The 20,320-nt window shown below is 38.1% G+C and overlaps 1 protein-coding gene and 1 long non-coding RNA gene across 9 annotated transcripts in view; one reads left to right on the plus strand and one right to left on the minus strand.

Annotated features, from left to right (window-relative positions):
* The window catches only part of UTRN (utrophin), a 316,563-nt gene that overhangs the window by 254,423 nt on the left and 41,820 nt on the right, over positions 1-20,320 (plus strand). For all 8 annotated transcript variants that reach the window (XM_053382087.1, XM_053382090.1, XM_053382092.1 and 5 more), the window contains 4 exons: positions 5,464-5,525; positions 6,101-6,175; positions 12,619-12,820; positions 20,093-20,178. In XM_053382087.1, the coding sequence (XP_053238062.1) occupies positions 5,464-5,525; positions 6,101-6,175; positions 12,619-12,820; positions 20,093-20,178 (425 nt within the window). The remainder of the gene's footprint in view (positions 1-5,463; positions 5,526-6,100; positions 6,176-12,618; positions 12,821-20,092; positions 20,179-20,320) is intronic.
* Positions 5,659-18,831, minus strand: LOC128410620 (uncharacterized). Its single transcript, XR_008329555.1, has 3 exons — positions 18,746-18,831; positions 14,706-14,813; positions 5,659-6,294 (listed from the first exon to the last, which is right to left on the minus strand). It is a non-coding gene; the product is annotated as an uncharacterized LOC128410620 (long non-coding RNA).

Consider the following 20,320-nt stretch of genomic DNA (forward strand, 5'->3'; position numbering starts at 1 on the left):
TTTTAAAAAGTATGTATTTCCTTTCGATTTTAAATTGTGCTTTCACAATTGGTTCCCAAAAAGCTTTATGTTGGGCCTCAGTGGTAGAGGGCAAGAAGGAAAACTGAGGGCAAGGATATGAAGACTGGGGATATGCGACAAATAGGGGAGGAGTAACTTTGACCGCAGGGATAGTCAGCAATGCAAAACAGCAAAACATCACCCACTGACAACCGGAAGTGCTTCTTAGTTCACCGTTTTGACCTTCATGAGAGAGCTGCCCTGAAAAATCTCACAGTTCCAAAGTCTGTATTTGCTGCCAAGATTTGTGGATCTACCCAATATAATGCGGCCTGCATAAATGGTTCTAATATGTAAGCTGGTGCTTAAGATAAAATCTAATTAGTGTGAGACAAGGCAGATGGTGATTTTGAAAATCCAATACTGGAATATTCAAAACACATTATTGCTATATTGCAGGAAAGGCAGAAGACATCATTCAGTAATTTGGTAAATAAAACAATCTGCAAGTAATTTTAGCTTTGGAATTCCCGTGTCAAAGCAGATCAGATGAGTTTATCTCTTGGAAATAGTGTCAGATTAGCAGCGTTCTTACCCTCTCTCCTTTAAAATGTCATTATCAAAATTGTAGTGTAGCATAGCCCTGATATCTATTTTTATCCCAATGGCTAGCATGTGAGCCGTCTAGATTTCATTTAATTTGCATGGTTTAGATATATTAAAATGACTATTTGTGGCTGTATTGCCTCAGGCTTTTTAAATCAGGGACACACACATTGCATATCCACTTCCCCTTTGGAGACACTTGGTAGCACCAGCCTTTTTCTTCTGTTGCATTAAGACCCGACATCATTAGATAATAATGGCAGATATATATTTCATTTAAGCCTTATAGCAGCTCTATAATGCAGGCCTGCCACAAGGAAGCGAGCACATTGTGCTCTTAAAATTTCTCCAACTGCAGTACCAGAACCGTTGATAAGGCACCTCCAGAAGTCAGATGTTTTGCCATTTAACTCATGCTTGCCAATTGTTATTTTTTTAGCTTGCTTTGCCAATTACTTTTTGCAAAAGGCCATGTAATGGGCATTTTGATTAGGCTATAGAGAGTATAAAGTATTGTGCAAAACATGGCAAACATTTAAGTGTATTAGATCGCAATTCTATACAGTTACCTAGGAGTAAGTCGCATTGAACTGACATATGTAGGATTGCATTGTTAATAAATTAGATTTATTAAGAGGGTGGAATTGACTCTTGGTATTCAGTGATATGTTACAATCCAAAATATAAGCTATACTAGCAATCATAAGTTTACCCAACATAGTAAAAATTCTCACTTAACACTAGAATTATTTATATTGATATAGCAGTGCAGATGAAGGGGAAGATAATTGATCTGATACTATGAAGGAATAAGCACTGAAAATTGTTATAATCCTTAAAGTGTTTTAGAGTACAGTGGTACCTCGGTTTACAAACTTAATCTGTTCCGGAAGTCCGTTCTTAAACGAAACAGTTCTTAAACCGTGGCTTGCTTTCCCTAATGAGGCCTCCCATCGCCGGTGCCCTTCCACTGTTCGGCTTCCGTTCGTAGACCAAGGTAAAGTTCACAAACCAGGACACTACTTCTGGTTTTGCAGAGTTCGTAAACCGAATAGTTCGTAAACAGGGCTGTTCTTAAACCGAGGTACCACTGTAATTAGAGTAATTTACAGATAAGTCTAATGGTTTACAATAAGATTTTATAGGATATGTTGATACATTGTGCCTTGCTTTTTTGTAACTAAGTCCATGGTGCATTTGATCCTAGAGTTACAGGATTTGACACTAGAATTATAAAAGGCTTTTAATAAGTGAGGGAGCATTTAAGCTGCAATTCAGATAAAGACAAGAAAAGTTCAATGAATCAGTATTTCCAAGCTGCTATATATGAATGCATTCTAAGGCAACAGCTTACTTCAACGGCACTGTTCTTCTGAAGGCAGTCACGGAATCACCTGTTCTATATTTTTCAAGAATTATGACCTAATAAAAGTGATTCAACCGTACTTTGGAAGATCTTTATAACTGAAACTGGGTATAATATAAGCAGGTTTTCTGTTCTGAAACATTAAAGTGCTAGTAGCCTTTTTTATTTGTTCTGTGACTGAACAACCGTATTGTTCTCTGGTTTATGGAAAAAAAATGTGTCACAGAACTCACTCATAAGGTAGTTATTTATTAGTCCCTGTCCTTGATAAAAGAAAACCTTTTATTTTATAGTTAGCTTGCTGAGTTTAATAACTCTTTTCAACCCATTATGATTGATATAGATTTGCCTTTCGTAAATAATAATAAAAATTCTATAGTACAATTGAACACCTCCCACCACTTCTGAGGCTTTGAAAATAAAAATCCATACCATCTAGTAGTTAAATCCTGAATTAAACCATTTTACTTCTGAAAACTAGCTCTCTATATGCAGAGTTACATAGGGTTGAATCAAATTGTGCCCTCCTACATGTGGAGTTGCTTTTGATCCAGCAGGTGCCTCCACTAATGGAAAAGAGGACGACAAGTCCCAGTGCTGCCTAAAAATCTTCTTCAGAGAGCTCAGGGACCCTGCCTACAGAGCAGTATGGAAGGTGGTGTAGAGGTTGCAAGGAGAAAGGAGGAATTGGCAAAAAAACATTCCTCTCCTCCTCTTCTCTTAGCAGAGGTGGCCACTGGATCAAAAGAGTACAGTTGCATTTAGTCCCATAATTTCAATACAAGCTCTGAGAATAAAGGACACCTGCCACCTAATAAAGCTTCCATGCATCTAGAAATGAGAGAAGGGCTGCAGCTTTATTCATCTGGGTGGGCTGCCTACCTGCAGGCTCCATCCAAACAGAAGCCCACAAAGACCTAGCTTGCTGCCAGAGGTATGGTATGCTCCCAAGGGATCGTGTCCATTTGGGTCTTTGCCACGGCCTCACCAACATTTCCATCCTGGGGTGAATCTACAAATGGGGGGAAACTGCTAAAAATATGCCACAAATTAAATGGTTATAACAAAGGGGGGAGCTATGTAAAAATCACATAGAATATCTTTTTTGCTCTCTGGTGCCATCTGGTGTTATAACAAATTCAAAACATTGGTTTTTTTTTACTAATGTAGTGAAGTCCCTGATTATTGTAAAATAAAGGTAAAGGTAAAGGACCCCTGGATGGTTAAGTCCAGTCAAAGGTGGCTATAGGGTAGCAACGCTCATCTCGCTTTCAGGCTGAGGGAGCAGGCATTTGTCCACAGACAGCTTTCTGGGTCATGTGGACAGCATGACTAAACCGCTTCTGGCACAGTAGAACACTGTGACGGAAACCAGAGCGCACGAAAACACCATTTACCTTCCCACCACAGTGGTACCTATTTATCTACTTTTTATTTATTTATTTACAGTCCTCCGTGTGCCAGTAGTGGTTTAGTCATGCTGGCCACAAGACCCAGAAAACTGATTGTGGACAAACGCCTCGGCCTGAAAGTGGGATGAGCGCCACAACCCCATAGTTGCCTTTGACTGGACTTAACTGTCCAGGGATATTTTACCTTTTTACCTATTGTAAAATTCTTAGCAACATCGCTTAGAATCATAAGTTTCAACCAAGGGTCATCTCTTTCAACCTCCTCCAATGCAGGGATCCTGCCCGCAGCTGTCCCTGGGTTGGTTCAAACTACCAACCTTCTGATTAACAGCCAGATGCACTGACCTATTGCTCCACCTTTTTATGATAACTGCACTTCAAACGGACCTGTTTAAAAGACATGCTAGTAAGGTGTGGTGCAGATGTGCTTGCTGATATGTTGTATGTGTCCAGAAGCCATAAGATGCACACTTTTGCATTGTCTCTTTTCTGTATTGTTTTTTACCCATGCTGTAAAGTCTGCTCAAGTCGCCTCAGTATGGCATCATAGTGGTCTAGTTTCACTAGAGACCGGGACTTGCTTACTCTAAACTAGATGCATGTTCTATGCTACATAGGGACCACCCTTTTTCCTGCCCTTGGTTCTGGTTTGGCAGTATAAAGGAAAGTAGAATATGTAGCTAGCTAGGGCAAAATTCACTGGGATTTTCCAGTACAGACCCTATTAAAATTGGCTAAAGTTTTAAAATGCAATGGATATGTTCTTACTCAGCTGTACTTTTCAGTGTGGCTCATACAAGGAAACTTCGTGATAGATTTTGCACACCGGCATTATAAATTACTTTCAAGTCAGTGTGGTTTCTTGTTAGAGCAAGTTTAAGATTAAATAAAGTGAGAGAATATAGTGTACTGCTTCATTAAGTACTGCTTAATTTGCTAATATATAGGGTTCATTTAATATTAAATCACATTGTACATTTGATGGGGGCGGGGGTTGTTCTATGACAAATCCACTGAAATTAATTTTCACGTTACTGATGAAAATTTATACACCAGAGTGTGGCTGGAATTAGTATTCTTACAGACTAATAATTTATGGAAACAGAAAATGACAAATCGACAGCGATAGATCTGAAAGTTTTGTGAGAAGGCTAAATTTAATCTTATATGTATGGCTGGATACACAAGATCTTGATGGGTTAAATGGTGGATAAAATTGTAATATTCATTGCATTGGAATGCTCTTAGAGGGTAAATGTAGCAATGCATTAAAGTAATTACTCCATGATCTTTAGCACGAGTGAGTTAAAGGTCATTTTTGTACTCCAAGTACATTATTAACTATTAAGGTTAATATGTATACTGATACTTTTGACTATTGAGGAAAAGGTTCTCTATATATTTTTAAACCAAAGTAACATTTAACTTCTTTTCTTTAAACAAACTAGAGAGGAAGACAGATACTTGTGCCTTGCCGATATTGTGATACTTCCCAAATGGCTGGGATCTTAAAATTAATACAAGACTCAGTGTGTTCACAATAGCTAAACTATTTCCGGTTACTTGTGGTATTTGACATATGTTAAGTCCAAGATACTGTGATGAGTAGAAAACTCTGAAAGGAGGATGCTTGTACATCCTTCAAAATAGGGAACTCAGATTGGCAGCCAGAATGATTACTTGCGTGCGAGCTATGAAATTGTAATCTGACACACACACCCCAAGGTGCTTTGATCACTTCCAAAATCTGAAATGAAAACTTCTTGGAAATCTTTTCTCAAAAGAGATAGCTAGAAGTGTACTCCAACATTGGTGAGGTACTGTATTTCCCTGAAAAGGCTTAAATTTGGCACGTATTGTCGAAGAGACCCTAATTAATAGATAAGACTGAAACTGTACATATTTGCACTTAAAAATTATAAGGTTGTGAACTGTATGTCGTAACAAGTCAGCATTCCAACACAACACAAGCCACATATGAACTGGAAGGTTGTGCTGTGAAAGTCCTGCACATGCTTGAAATGAAATATTTAATTTTTGCTTCTTGGTGGCTGAAAATATGATTCTTTCTTTTAACAGTCATCAGACGCAGACAACCTGCTGGGATCACCCTAAAATGACCGAACTGTTCCAGTCATTAGGTAAGTGCACTTCTCTTTTGGTAAAACCAAGTCACAAAGAGTCTATCTGATAGCTGGTCAAAGTGTTTATTGCTAAACATAGGATTTTCTTGAATGTGCAGATAGGGGTAATCCACAGTACATAAACATGTTATTAGTGCCGGTTACAAAATGAATGTTGTGGGGGCATGGCATATTGTTTATTTACTAAGGCCTCATACGATGCCCATGAAATGTCTTAGCTGGCAGGCACACTTGTGTTAGGGCATCTCTGTATTTTGCTACATGAAAGCTATAGGTTCCAGGCACAGGCAGATTTTACTTGCGCATTTCTATCCTGGAAGTATTGGCAGAACTTTTAAAAATGTTTTATAGGTGTTGTAATCTCTTTCACTATTTTGACTGGAAACAGACCTTAAAATCAATTTAGCTTGATATAAAGTACTGCTTCCCTTCCCCCCCTTCTTTTGTCTCGGGTGTGTGTGTGTTCACGTGTGTGCACGTGCTTTAACTGACAACAAATTCATGACGACATGACATTGAACAAAATGGTTCCTTATAATACTCTTACATTTCTGCCCTTTGCCATTTTTCAGCTGATTTGAACAACGTGCGCTTTTCTGCTTATCGCACAGCCATCAAAATCCGGAGGCTACAGAAGGCATTGTGCTGTAAGTTTACTTCTCAAAGCTCATTATTTTTTCAGCAAAGAGGTTCAGCGGATCCTCCTCCTCAAAGGAACCGATAACCAAAGACAGATTCATACTTCCAGCTTGCTGATTGTGGTCACCTATAGTATGGGTTGTTGAAAATCAGTATAGTTAATGGACAAGTTAGCACAATGGCATCTCTCTTATCTTTTCAGAACTAACATTCTTGTTGGGAAACAAGATTATATGAGCTGAATGAACGAGTATTTATAAAAAGCAGTAAAGAACAGCGAAAGATCCAGACTAATAAATGATTGCAGTACTCATAGTAGAGCTGCAGATGTGGGCTTTAAATGCTTTTAGGTATTAATATTTTTTAACTCCCTGCATGTACAAAACTTATTCTTCCATGTCCTGACAGCGATGTGACACCAGAATTTTTTACCTGTTCTGGCACAATTTAAAGTTCTCAACTGCTTGGATCCTTGAAAATTTCACCTCCACTTGCTTTCATCACAATTCCTTAGATTAATTAACATCATTTAACATTGGTGATCTATGTATCCAATCAGGGGCTTTGATTTGTGTATCGCTTAGCCAGCCCGGGAGAACTGAGCCATGAAAAACTCTTTAACGGTAAACTTCAGCTATAAGTTTGTTTTTCCCCAAGAGATGTTTCAGTGTATTTCTTTACTCTCTGGGGTTGGTTTTTTTAAATATTTTTTTTAAAAAAGGACACCAGTTGAACTAAATTATTTTTAAACTTTACAAACTGTCAGTGCATTTGGGATGAAGATGGGAAAGGGGGGATCTTTCTGAACCTGTCCAGTTGTGTCTGGGGCAGTGCAGCATGGCACTTTCCTGTTTCAGCAAAATGGGACACACCACCCTTAGTTATCACTGTGAAAGAAGTCGTGGCAAAAGGCTAATAGTGTTTGCCAGTTCCATCTCCTTTTCAGTCTGCCCACCAGATTCAACCCTAAAGTTCTTATGAGAGAATATTTAGCTAAGCCTTAAACAATAGATAATACAGTGGTACATCGGGTTACAAACACTTCAGGTTACAGACTCCGCTAACCCATAAGTAGTACCTTGGGTTACGAACTTTGCCTCAGGATGAGAACAGATATCATGTGTCGGGGCAGAAAGCCCCATTAGCTAAAGTGGTACCTCAGGTTAAGAACGGTTTCAGGTTAAGAACGGACCTCCGGAACGAATTAAGTTCCTAACCAGAGGTACCACTACTGTATGTGTATTGTCTGTGATTTTATGCATTGGCTAATGGGAATTCAGGCATGAGACTCTTTAAACGTTTTAAAATTATGGAAATCTGTGCATAGTTTTGTCCTACAATGTAAGGAGGGATGGGATTTTCTGAAAAACTTGGATGTCAAATTTATCAGCACAGATTCTCTCTCCGCCCCCCCCCGCCCCCCAATTACTGTCTAATTCCTTGATCTTTATGAAAAGTGAGTTATTCTCCCCGACTTGGCTAAAAAGATGAACAATTCTTGCATATTATATGCATTATTATAAGAATCCCTATAATGTAATATTATACACATATCTCCAGGTTTTCTAAAGTTGTGAGCATATAAACAGATACATACTAAGTATACAACCATAAAAAATACTTACATATTAATACTTATAAAATTATGGTGCAGAAATATAGTACAAGGGGCTTTACTCTTTATGTAGGTATATGTCTCTGTATGTATGCATAATATATATATCTTCTTTGTACATAATATTATGTATAACTAGCTGGTCCTTTTTTATAAAAACACAAAAACCACCAATGTAGGGCATAAGTGCTCAATGCAAGTGGCAGTCTGATGTGGGCAAAGCTCAATTGGGTTGGAACCATCAAATTCTCTGTCTAAAACCACTTAAAACAGATTTCTCCTCAACCCCTCTTTGTATGTAAGATGAGGGGAAAGCAAAAGCAGCCTAGTGGTTGAGTCTGGCTGATCAGCTTCTGCACCTCTAGTAAGCAGGTTCATACAGGAGAGCTGCTCTTCATGTTGTGATTGCTTCACTCAAGCATTCTTTTGTGAAGTAGAAGAGCACTGAAGCCAGCTGAAAGGCAAGTGTCTGAAGAAGGAAAAAAACCGAAGCGAAGAAAGTGGAGAGAGAACTCAGGCACTGTTCAGTGGGTTAGTAGTAGCACTTTTATTTTTAGTCCTTTCCCAAAAACCTCAATGTTTGCACAATTCAGCTGACAAGTTACTGGAAATCTCTCTAGTGCTGATGAGGTGCAGAATGACTACAAATGACTCAGCTGAAAAATCCTAGTTTGCAGTCTGCCTTGCCAAGTCCAAACACAATTTTGTCTCCTAAGCTAATCCATCTGCAACTGAAATGCTAACCTGTGAGTTTGTATTCCTTTTTACTATTAAACAGCTTTGAAAGTAAAATACCCTACAGTCTCTATTCAGAAATATGCAGTTTCCTGTGTAATAAGATCCTGCATTTACTTAATGCGAAATTCAACAGCGTATAAGCCTTGAGAAAATACTACTTTGTTCAGCCTTTAGCAAAACACCTGACAAATATCAATTTTCTGTCCTTGCTTTGCAAAGTGTTGCCTTGGTGACCTCTCATGTAGAAAGGAACAAGTTATTTTTTGCTTTATATCATCAGAGGGCAACGAAGGAAAGTTAAGAACCTCTAGAGGTTTCTCTATCCTTAAATTTGGACAAGCAGGTAGTCGAAATTTCTATGCCTTGTCCTTATGTACCATCCAAGCCAAGCTGTCATGCAGCTTCCATTTGAAATTGGAAATCATTTCCCATAATTTAAATGCAGATAGTCTCTAAAGATGTCAGGCTATATAACACTTCAGCAGGGCTAATGCACTAAGGCAAAGAGAGTGTCAGATTGAATCACTTGAAATAGAGGGCCATCATCTGACTGTTAGATGTGACAAATTGCTGTCACAGCTTAACAGTGGCAAACTGTAAAGGCCTTTTGGGGGAAAACCACAAGGACGTGTCTGAAGTTTGTGTCTTAGGGCCTTTGCCAATGTAAGGCGCTCCAGTAGAATGCTTTTCAAATTGTAAATATGGAAACCATTAATTATTGCCCATCCATCTAGATTTTCCAAAAGAGACTATTTAGCAGGAAATGAAAGGAATTTAGTTGCAGATTTTTTTATTTTTCTGGGGGAGGGGTACAGAAAACCCTATATATTAACATTTCCAGCATAAATTAACATTTCCTGCATAATAATTTTGTTTCTTTTGTGCCTGATAGGAATCATTATAGCCTCTTGAAATACTGTGATAGCCGAGCTATAGTCTATTTAACATTTAATAGGATTGATTTGGCACTGTGAAGCCATAAATACGAGGAAAAAATGATGTAGAAATCAAATATTATGGCTTGTAGGCATTGACAGCCTTAACCTCCATGAATTTGTCTAAAGTTCTTTTAAAGCCATCCAAGTTATGGCTATCGCTACATCTTGTGGAAATGAATTCCAAAATTTTACTATATTCTTTGTGAAGAAAGACTTCCTTTTTTGAACCTTTTCCAGCTCTTGTGTCTAGCAGGTTGGGCAGGATGAGGCTGGGAGTTGTTTTAATTCAAATCAGAGAAGAATTTTGAAGTTTGTAGACTTGCCCTTCCTTTTGTGAGCCTCTAAAGTTAATTTCGAAGCCTGAGCTCAGAGACCTTCAGTGATATCCAGCTTTCTAGGTCCAGATCAAACTTAATGGCTATATTTAGCGTGACTAGACAGTGACGGACTTCTAAGCATTTACAAGGTCAGTGGAAGGCGCCTACAAGGAGAATAGCTTGACAATGACTCGGCAAACAGACCAAGCCATACACTGAAAGGGAAAGGAAACAAACCTTAAAAAAACAGGAGAGAGTTACTGCTAATTTCGTATCTGAGGTGACAGCTGGTCAGTACCTTATTTAGCAAGAAGTCTCAGGTGGTCCCCAGACCATTTCTGACTCTTGCCCAGAAGCAATTCAGTGTGAATTTATTTGCTAATGGGGAGAAGATGAGGAGCATCAAGGACATCTTTTATTGTGTTACTGAGTATTTTTGTATTATTATGACATGTGTGCATACTGGGGATTGGAGGAAGAGGAATCGAAACCTGTCTCCTGAGACTTACATAGCTCAACAGAAAGGGACTCATCTGCATTCTTCATAGATAAGGAAATAGAAGCAGTGGCATTCTAGCTGTTACCACAGCCATATTGTTTGTGGTATCTGTTATTCCCCAGCCTTCCATATCCTGTTTCCTATGTATTACAAATTGCTCTGCCCTCTTATTCTCCCCCCCCCCAAGACAGACAATAATTTATAATTCACTCTAGAATTGTCAGTCTTCCTTTCCTTCAGAATGATAGCTTACAGTGTTAATTCACTTCTGATTCTGCCTGCAAAAAAATAATTTGCAGGAAATGAAATTTTAACTTGCTCATTGTACATATACAGTGAAAAGAATGCCAAGAAACTGCCGCGGTTTGCTAGATTTTCAACCATTTCTAGTGAAAGATGTCTCTAAAGATTATGCTTCCATTTGGCTTTCAGCTTAAACTCTTTTTATGCCCATGAAATGTCTGTCTCCATAACTTAAGACTACTTGGGGAAAAATTCACGATCAGCTATTTTCCTTCTATCTCATTGTCGAGATGATAATTAGTTTCCCATAATCACTGTTGTAACTGAGTGTGCTTTTTGGAACTGGCACATATTCTTGTCATCATTCAAGACAGAAATTCATAGCAGAAATGTGATCTTCCATGAGGGATGCCTGTCAGTGCATATGGGCATGTTTCCATTATTGCTCTTTGTAGATCGTGAAGGGATTTTAAATGATACCTTAATCTGCATGTTCTGCCCAGAATTGTTAAGTGCAAATAGAATGTAGTAAGATGATTCCTAGTCAGGGCACTTTAAATCATCTTGATATAATGCTTGCATGTACTGGGAAATTCTCATCTCTACCCTAACAGAATTCTTGGTTCCAACTGCAAATCTGTAAATATTGCCTGAATACTCAGGCTTTTCATCTGATACCAGCATTATGGTTAAAGACAGAAGAGTATGCATGCATTCACTGTATGTATGTATGTAGTTTAGAAATTTTTATTCCACTCTTCAAGCAATAGCCTCTCAGAGTGGCTTAATGTTTACAAGGTTCTTCAGCGATCAGAAGGCTTTAAAAATTGGTGGATACATTCAGTGCTACCCCCTAAGAATGACTGTAGTTTAGTTTGGTATTACATGCATAACCACTCTGAGCATAGCTTATCTGGAAAGGTGGTATGTGTGTAAAAGCACAATGGCATGCATGACAGAAGTTGGGAGGACATGGATGGCACAACATCATGACTCAAGTGTTCCCTATAGCAAACCAAGGATTTCTGTATTTACAAAGCAAATGCCTTTGAACAGTTAAATGCTGACTGTTCATGTACGGATTCTCATTTAACATACCATGCTGCAGAAGAAATTCTTAGGAAATGCTTGTTAACAGTCTGAACCCATAAGAGTCTACCTGACCTGTAAGATCAGCATCTGCTTTCTGGTCCAGTATGAAAACTCAAATACAGTGGTACCTCAGGTTAAGTACTTAATTCGTTCCGGAGGTCTGTACTTAACCTGAAACTGTTCTTAACCTGAAGCACCACTTTAGCTAATGGGGCCTCCTGCTGCCGCCGCGCCGCCGGAGCCCGGTTTCTGTTCTCATCCTGAAGCAAAGTTCTTAACCTGAAGCACTATTTCTGGGTTAGCAGAGTATGTAACCTGAAGCGTATGTAACCTGAAGCATATGTAACCCGAGGTACCACTGTATTAGTGAGTAAAAGGGACAGGGCATTTTTATTTGGAGGGGGGCAGTTTCCACATCTCTGGAATAACACATTTCAGCCTTCACTTGGTCAGCCCTTCTTGCACACATTTCAATTTCATTCTATAATTTGTATAATTTCTCTGATAGAAGCACAAATTGCCCACTCTTTGCAGACCTTTATGATAATTTTAAAGACTTGGGTCCTCCACTGTGTGTTTGATTAACTTAACACACTCTGCTTTCAACTGACATTTTAGCTACTAACTTATTTGTAATTTTAAGGATCATGTATTGAATGTTATTTGTTGTTTTTATGGTTTCATTATTTAATCTGTATTTTAAAATACTTTGCAATCTGCTTCATGAGGGATTTTACCATGAAAAATTGGCCAGAAATCTGTTACATACAAGAAAATTAATAATACAACCATAGATTAAGAGCTAAATAAACACATCACATATTATAATAAATTTTCTTTTAAAATTAGAGATAGATTTTGGATGCTCTGGTGTGTCAATTGATTCTTTTGTATAAAAGTTTTATATATATATATATATATATATATATATATATATATATATATATATATATATAAATAAAAATATAACGTCATTCATTAAAACTTCTCTGCTTGACTATTTTGCCAGTGGACTTGTTGGACTTAAATACAACAAATGAAGCTTTCAAGCAGCACAAGTTGACTCAAAATGACCAGCTCCTTGGTGTTCAGGATGTAGTCAGCTGCCTCACTACGATTTACAGTGGAATGGAAGAGAAGCACAAGGAGTTGGTGAACGTTCCAGTGTGTGTAGATATGTGTCTCAACTGGCTGTTGAATGTTTATGACACGTAAGTATGAGATGTCAGGCACTAAATAAACATTGCTCATAATGCTGCACTGCTACATCTGCATGTACAACAGTGACGCACTGAGACTAAACCTGGTATTAGTTCAGGCTTAAGGCTCTGTGCTGAGGATACTGAGGAAGCACATCTTATTTTAGGCTGCATTTGCATGGCAGTTTATACCATTTTCTTGATGTTTCACTAACTGTTAATTTTCGGATTGTATTTGAACTTTCACATGATGCAAAAGCCACTTCTGTAAATAGAGTGGAACATCGCACAGGTTTGGTGCTCCCTGCTGTGTTATTTGCAAATCAATTTTTTTCTAGAAGCAAAACAGAAGAGGGAGAGGTAAGTTGCCTTGCATGTGTGTTCACACAGCAAAGTTCCTTTGCTGCCTCCAACCAAAGCAGAATAAAAGGCAATAAAGGAACTTAATCTCCCAGCAGACCTTGGTGAAGTTGAACCATTTAGACTGAAAAGCAGGAAGGTTGTAATCCCAAAGACATTATTCTGGAGGAAAGGTCTATGGAGCTTCCGTCAGAATCAGTTGTGGTTATGACTGTCTGTTAAATGCAAGTGCTTCCATTTAATTGGAAATCAATATTCTATTGGGCTTTGTGGAGAACATCTGCCCCTCTCTTTGTAAGACTTGAGTGATGCATTCTTATTCTGGAATCTACAGCAAAGGAAACTCCCCCCGCCTCCATCAAATAAGTTAGTATTAAATCCACTGAATATTACTATTTCTAATCCAAGTGACTGATGGATAAGAGAGTCTCTCTTCTTCTCCCACTATTTGCTAAAAGACCAGACAAATAAAACCTTTTAAAATGCAAGAAAGAAACCCCAAAGACTATGTACATACAACATCCACCAGCCTCTACAACTTTTCTTCTATCATTAAGTTAGGCTTACTGGCCCTTGAGGCCCTGATTCACATTGGCCAGTCTGGGCTTAGTGCGGAAAAATGCATTTCTGTTGTCATATATGGGAAAGGTATGAAACCCCTTCATTTATTGATCTTTCCTTCCCATTGCTAACAATAGCAAACTAGTACTTAACTGAAAAGCTGAAAAGCTTTCGACTTCAGAACTTAGTTATGTTCTATGTAACACTTCCAACATGCCCTTTATTGTGTTTGCCTCTGTGGTTCATACTCTGTTGTGTAATATGAATGACTAATCCACATTTTAATGAGCAACATAGATACTTCAGCTTAGCATTTCAGAGGGTGCAATGTGGTAGAAGACTAAACAAGAAATGGACCTTGCATACATGGTTTTGTGCTTACTGAAATTATATCAGTGTGAATGTAGCTGTCATTGCAGTGCGACACTCAACAGGAAAGCAAGAGTGATATTCAAGAAATGCGTATGACAGCTTGCATTGTGTGACACACACTGCTACAGTCATTTGCATTTTGTAGAGCATGCTATATGACTTATGCTCTCAGTTGTAAATGCCTTTATAAGATCTAGCAACATCTGTGTAAGCTACGGGGTAGCTTAATCGTCATGTGACTTACAGTGCATCTATTGATGTGGCCTCTAAAGTCATGATCTATTTATGCATATATTCTGCTTCTAAGCAATAGAATTCAGAATTGCAAATCGTTCAAACGTCAATGACTGCATAATTACTTGAAATCATTGGTCTCTTGTTGCACTTATTCAGAAGTGTTGGAAGGAATCCTATATGAAATCATACTTTAACTGATGCCCAGAATCTGCGTAAAGAATGAATATTATTATTATTATTATTATAATTTTTAACATGGGCAATCAGAGGATTTATGGTTCATTAACGAAGAAAGTGGGCAGGGAGAAAGAAAGCAATTACGGTTTGTGTAAACAGGTTAAATGAACAAATTTTGAAAGGTACTCACTCAGTAGCTAGGTAATTGCATTGCACATTTCTCATTTGGTTGTGCTACATCTGTCAGGTACAGACATCTAAGCTAGGGCTCCGAATGTGTGAATTCAGAAGCAATGTGCTGAAATATATAATGTGTCATATAGAGATATGAAGAAAAGGACTCCAGTGCTGCTTTCTAACGGAAAAGCTTGAATTCTTAGAGCAGGGGAACCATTGGGTTTAAAAGGGAAACTCTTTTCATAATAAAAAAGCAAAGATAACCATAAAAATCCCTCCAAAATCCACAGTTGGGCAATTATTTTATTAGGACTAACAAAAATAAATAAATACACATTTCCCAAGTTCTCCAAAACTCGTCATCAGATGAAGAATTTTGGAAAACTTGAAGGCCTGCCACACTTTGTGATTGCTTCCAGTAAAGATATTGTCCTCCTGCAGGTTTTAGAGTATTCTCATAGTTTTCTTCTGCATGTCCTCCTCTCACTGATTTTAAATTAAACCCACACATATGCTGTTTAAATGTAAGAAACAACATTTTCTAGTTTCACATTGTTGCCTTAATGCATTTTAAGGATTACTGTTGTCATCATGATGTACCATCTCCAGGTGTGAGCTTCTCCCAAGCATCAGGTTGGCCACAGTGAGAACAGGATACAGGAATGGATGGGCCACTGGCCTTTTCTTATATTCTTAGAAGGCTGGGAAATCCTATCTGAAATTCAGGTTCCTATGTCGCACCATCAGAGCTTATGGCATGATATAAATTATTTTGATGTAGAAATTGTAAGATTTAAAACTCAATAAAATAAAATGGAAGAGAGCAAAAAGGGAAGAGAGTAGAGGAAAATGCACTCACAGGACTTGATTGACAAATCCATCTTGACAGTGCTGTCATTCCTGATTTCCATGGTGACACTGTATGTGTGAAATTTGAATCTTGGCATTGCTCTAGCTCAAAAACATAAGAAGTTAACATCTCAAGAGGCCTGCTAGATCAGACCAAAGGCCCATCTATTCCAGCATCCTTTTCCCACAGTGCCCTGTCAGATGCCCATGAGAGAAGCATATAGACAGGATCTGAGCACCACAGTGCTCTCCCACTCATGTTCCTCATCAGCTGATATTCAGATATTCAGCTCGTGCAACTTTACAATCTTGCAAATGGCCTTAGGTTACCACTAATTCATCACTTAACATTTTTATTGTTTGTGTCGTTGTTGTATACAATTTTTGAAGTAATTAACGCACCTATAAAAACCATCTGCTTCTCTCGTGCTATTGTTAATCTAGAATTTAATTAGCTTCACAGACTGAAAAAACATTTGCTGTTAAGCATGCTTACAGATGTTTATGGCCTTTATAAGATATTAAATGAAAACAATTGACAGGAACACCTATTATCCTTTCTATTTTTGGCACATCAAGAACTGTTTATCCCTCACATTAGGTCAACAAGCAGAACAGAGATGAAATCTAATATCTTTGAACTTTATTTTTTCAAGAACTCAAAGGTTAAATAATTGATTAACATCTGCGCTCTAAATAATTTTCAGCATTAAACATAAGCCTATCAATAGTTTATTTCAAATATCTTTTAAGTCTCTAGTACTGAAAATTCAATATATAGGCAAAGCATGACCTTTACGAATGAGAGGGAACATATGGACCTATTTGACAGAGTTACTGTGTTTTGCCATTTTGATAAATTTTGAGTTCTGAGAAAGATTTTTTTAGATAGCGCAAGCAGACTGCTTTCTAAAAGCTAATTATTACATTTATTAAGCTGTTGCAGATAGCCAGCTGTGATGTACAGCCCACCTGTGTGTTTCTCTGCACCAGGCGTAATTTTATTCACCTCTGTCATGCCTTCCCTTCCTCATCTTTTTTCAAAACTAAAAAGTCTAATACACTGTAGCCTTGATCAGAGTTGCTCAAATTGCTTCATTATTTTAGTTTTCTTTTTTCTGTACATTTTCCAGCTTTATAATATCCTTTTTTTGAGATGCAGTAACAAGAAAAATACAAATTATTCCCACAGGGACAGACTTTGGTATTTCGGATTTCAGCAGCGCCCAGTGCTAGCCCAATTCTCAGCCTCCATTCTGCTCAATTCACTACATCATAGTTGTGATGCCCTGTTGCGCCCCTAGGCTCAGCGCCCAGTGTGGTGGAAGTGGTTGCACTGCCATAAATTCGCCTCTGATTCCCACTGTGGTCACATCATAGATCTGTATAAAGGCATTGTGATATTGGCACTTTTATTTCAGTTCCTTTCCTAATGATTCCTATAGCAGGGACTGGCTCAGCTATATATAGCGCTGAACATCTGTGCAAGATGAAAACGTGACTTTCTAATGAGTAGCTGGCTCTCATATTTTTTAAAAAATATTTTGATGTTGGTAGTCTGCTTTTTGTGAAGACACTAAACATTTTAGTGTTAACTCAGACTAGAATCCGCTGCTTGTTAATAATAATAATAATAATAATAATAATAATAATAATAATAATTTATTTATATCCCGCCCATCTGGCTGGGCTTCCCCAGATACTCTGGACGGCTTCCCAAAAAATATTAAAATACTGTAATACAGTATTTTACAGAAAAGTCCATGTGATTTACCAAATATATTAGTGAGGTGGAAATTTTGTCCTGTGGGCTTAATTAGAGCTGTGAGGCCATTATCCCTGACCCACACCTGACATCATATGTGGAACAGGTAATGACAATTGGGAACATATAGTGGCTGCTGAAGGAGTCATTCTGTTCATGGAATGAGCTTGGGTCTAGCAGAAACTTGAGGAAATAGAAGTGGAAGACAATTTTTGCCAATCTACCCTGCAGCCAAAAGCTGTGACCCAAAGCACCTTATTTTGTGAATAAAATTCTGAATCTAGCTCAGTATTATTAGTTGTGTTTTGGGGGGGTTTTAGATGCAGAGATTACAATTTGTTTTTGTTTTGGCAACATGCATCAAAACTGTTTTTTTGAAGATATTTATCAACATTTGTGGAATAGTCTTCTTATGAAGAAAAGGCTACTATTTATGATGATCCTAGACACTTGAATTTGCAATAATTTCCTATGGATTGTGACTTACAAATATTGAGTTATGGCATTTTTAAAAGTACACTTTTATTTACTTTTAAAAGTAATAATTACATATGTATGTGGAAGAAAAATAATAACTATAAGGACCTTGTGAGTGTGGATCAGGATAACATAAAGACTTCACAATCCTGGCTGCTTTTTCTTTAAAGCAGGAAGAAACAAAGAAATCAATAAACCTGAGTAAGAGTGCACAGTAAATCTTGCTTACGAGATGCCAGGATAATTCCATGGAACAGTGTGTCTTGTGTCATTTAAAACAAAGCAATAGTGTGGTGGTAGTATGGATTTAAATAGTGATATAACACATCAGTAGGCTTTTATTTTTAATTCATCTGTGCTGTCTGGAAGTATGACAACTTCACCAAGCTAAAAGATGCATTCATAACCAAGTAATTATTTTTGTCATGGTGTTTTACTGCTTGTATAATTTTCCTAGGTTCCAGTTTGTAAAACATTAACTACCTCCAGAATTAGTTATTATTTTTTAAAGAAAATACTTTGTGATGAACTTGTGCTTAGACTAGAAGTGAGGCTCCAACTCCCCTCCTCCCTATTGATGTTGCTGCATGGGGCTGATGGAAATTGGACTCCAATTGGAAGTTAGAACATCTGTAGGCCCCCAGATTCCTCATGTCTGGCACTTATCTATTGGGGAGTTTTTTCAGTTCTGTGGCCTCCGTCCCTGCCATCTGAATCTCCCCCTCCAACTTTTTTGTAATGTCCAGTGAAGATTTGGACTAAACTTAAAAGTGTTCGAACTAAAATGGTCAAACTGTTTTCCCAACTGACAGGAGGGAGGCAGCAGTAAATTACATGAAGTAAGTGCAGTTAACTCTTTATTACAAGGGGGAAAAAACAAGATCTACACAGGAGTGCCAGGAGTACACGAACCCTTCAGGTTGGATAAGCCTTCTAAATATATGAATGGAACATAGTCGTACCATTGATCCCTCAAGGCCTGTACTAACTGGCAGTGGCTCTCCAAGGTTTCAAAGAGTGACCTCTGCCTGGAGACACCAGGGGTTGAACCTGGAACCCTCTGCGTGCAAAGCAAATGTTCTGCCACTGAGTCATGGCTGTTCACCAACAGTTAAATTATGTAGATCACAGGTTCCAAAACTGTGGCCTGTGAACCACCGGAAGTCCTCCAGTTTGATTCAGATGGTCTACAGCAGTGTTTCTCAACCTGTGGGTCCCCAGATGTTGTTGGACTACAACTCCTATCATTCCTAGCCAGCATGACCAGTGGTCAGGGATGATGGGAGCTGTAGTCCAACAACATCTGGGGACCCACAGGTTGAGAACCGCTGGTCTACAGCATGTCTGTGGATTTGTGGCTTAAGATGGGAGATGGAGCACCCATTGAATTGGTTTTTTATATTGACTTTTAATTATATGTTTATTGTTTTTATTTCTAATACTGTATTTTACAGTAATGCAGTTTGCAAAATCATTAAGTGGTCCACCAAGACCATCAGCAATTTTCAGGTGGTCCATGGGGCAGCGAGGTGGGAGAGTTTAGGACCCGCTGGTTTAGATAGTTAATTAGGTAATTGTGAAATATTCAGAAGGTTTAGAAATATGTATCATCTCACTGAAGCAAAGACTGGACTAACTCTCATGCTTGTAGATTTTTGTCCCAGAGGAGGTTGCCCCAAGCAAATCTTCTGTTAATCCCATGTGCTATGTTAACTTTCAAGAGCAATTGTCCTCTCTGTTTCTTCGGTGTTTGAGGAGTATTTTCCTTGCGGCTTTAAAAACACATCCTTTGTAGCCCATTATGCTGCCATTATGTTTTTATAAAAATTGGGCTGCATGAGCCTGAAGTCACACTGCTCAGATAAAAGAGACACTCTGTGTTATCTAATTGCTGCATATGTCTAGCTTTTATGCCCAATTGTACCTATACATCAAAGTGTTTTTAACACAGACTCTGCAAACAATGTTCTGAAAAATATTAATGTATCTCTAGATAACATAACTTCTGTCTGCTACATACTGTGTAATGTGGCTCCCAGCTGCTTGCAACTGTGTATATCCCATTATTAGAGCATGCTGTGATGCTATACTCCTAAACTTCAATATATTATAATTAATATGAAATGTTTATACAGAATGTAAATATTTAGTGCCTGTACTGTGGAATATTTGCAAAGGAGATTCATTGACACGATTAGCAGCTAATGTCTAAGAATTGAGATATACCAGGTGTGCTTGTTAGTTGTTTTAGTGCTGGAATGAAACTACACTACCACCTGCCAAGTATTTTAATGTTGCTTTCATAACAGTGGCCGAACTGGAAAAATCAGAGTGCAGTCCCTGAAGATTGGCTTGATGTCTCTTTCTAAGGGCCTTCTTGAGGAGAAGTATAGATGTGAGTATTATGGGAACGCCCCCATTTTCTTTAAGCAATATCGTAATATGGTTTTATCACGCCAAAATGCTTAGCAATAATGTTGCCAAAAGTCAGTGACCATTATATTACAGGAACATGTCTGCAGAGTGAGGTTCAGGCA

The sequence above is a fragment of the Podarcis raffonei genome, chromosome 3 (assembly GCF_027172205.1).
Source record: "Podarcis raffonei isolate rPodRaf1 chromosome 3, rPodRaf1.pri, whole genome shotgun sequence".
Taxonomy (NCBI): Eukaryota; Metazoa; Chordata; class Lepidosauria; order Squamata; family Lacertidae; genus Podarcis; species Podarcis raffonei.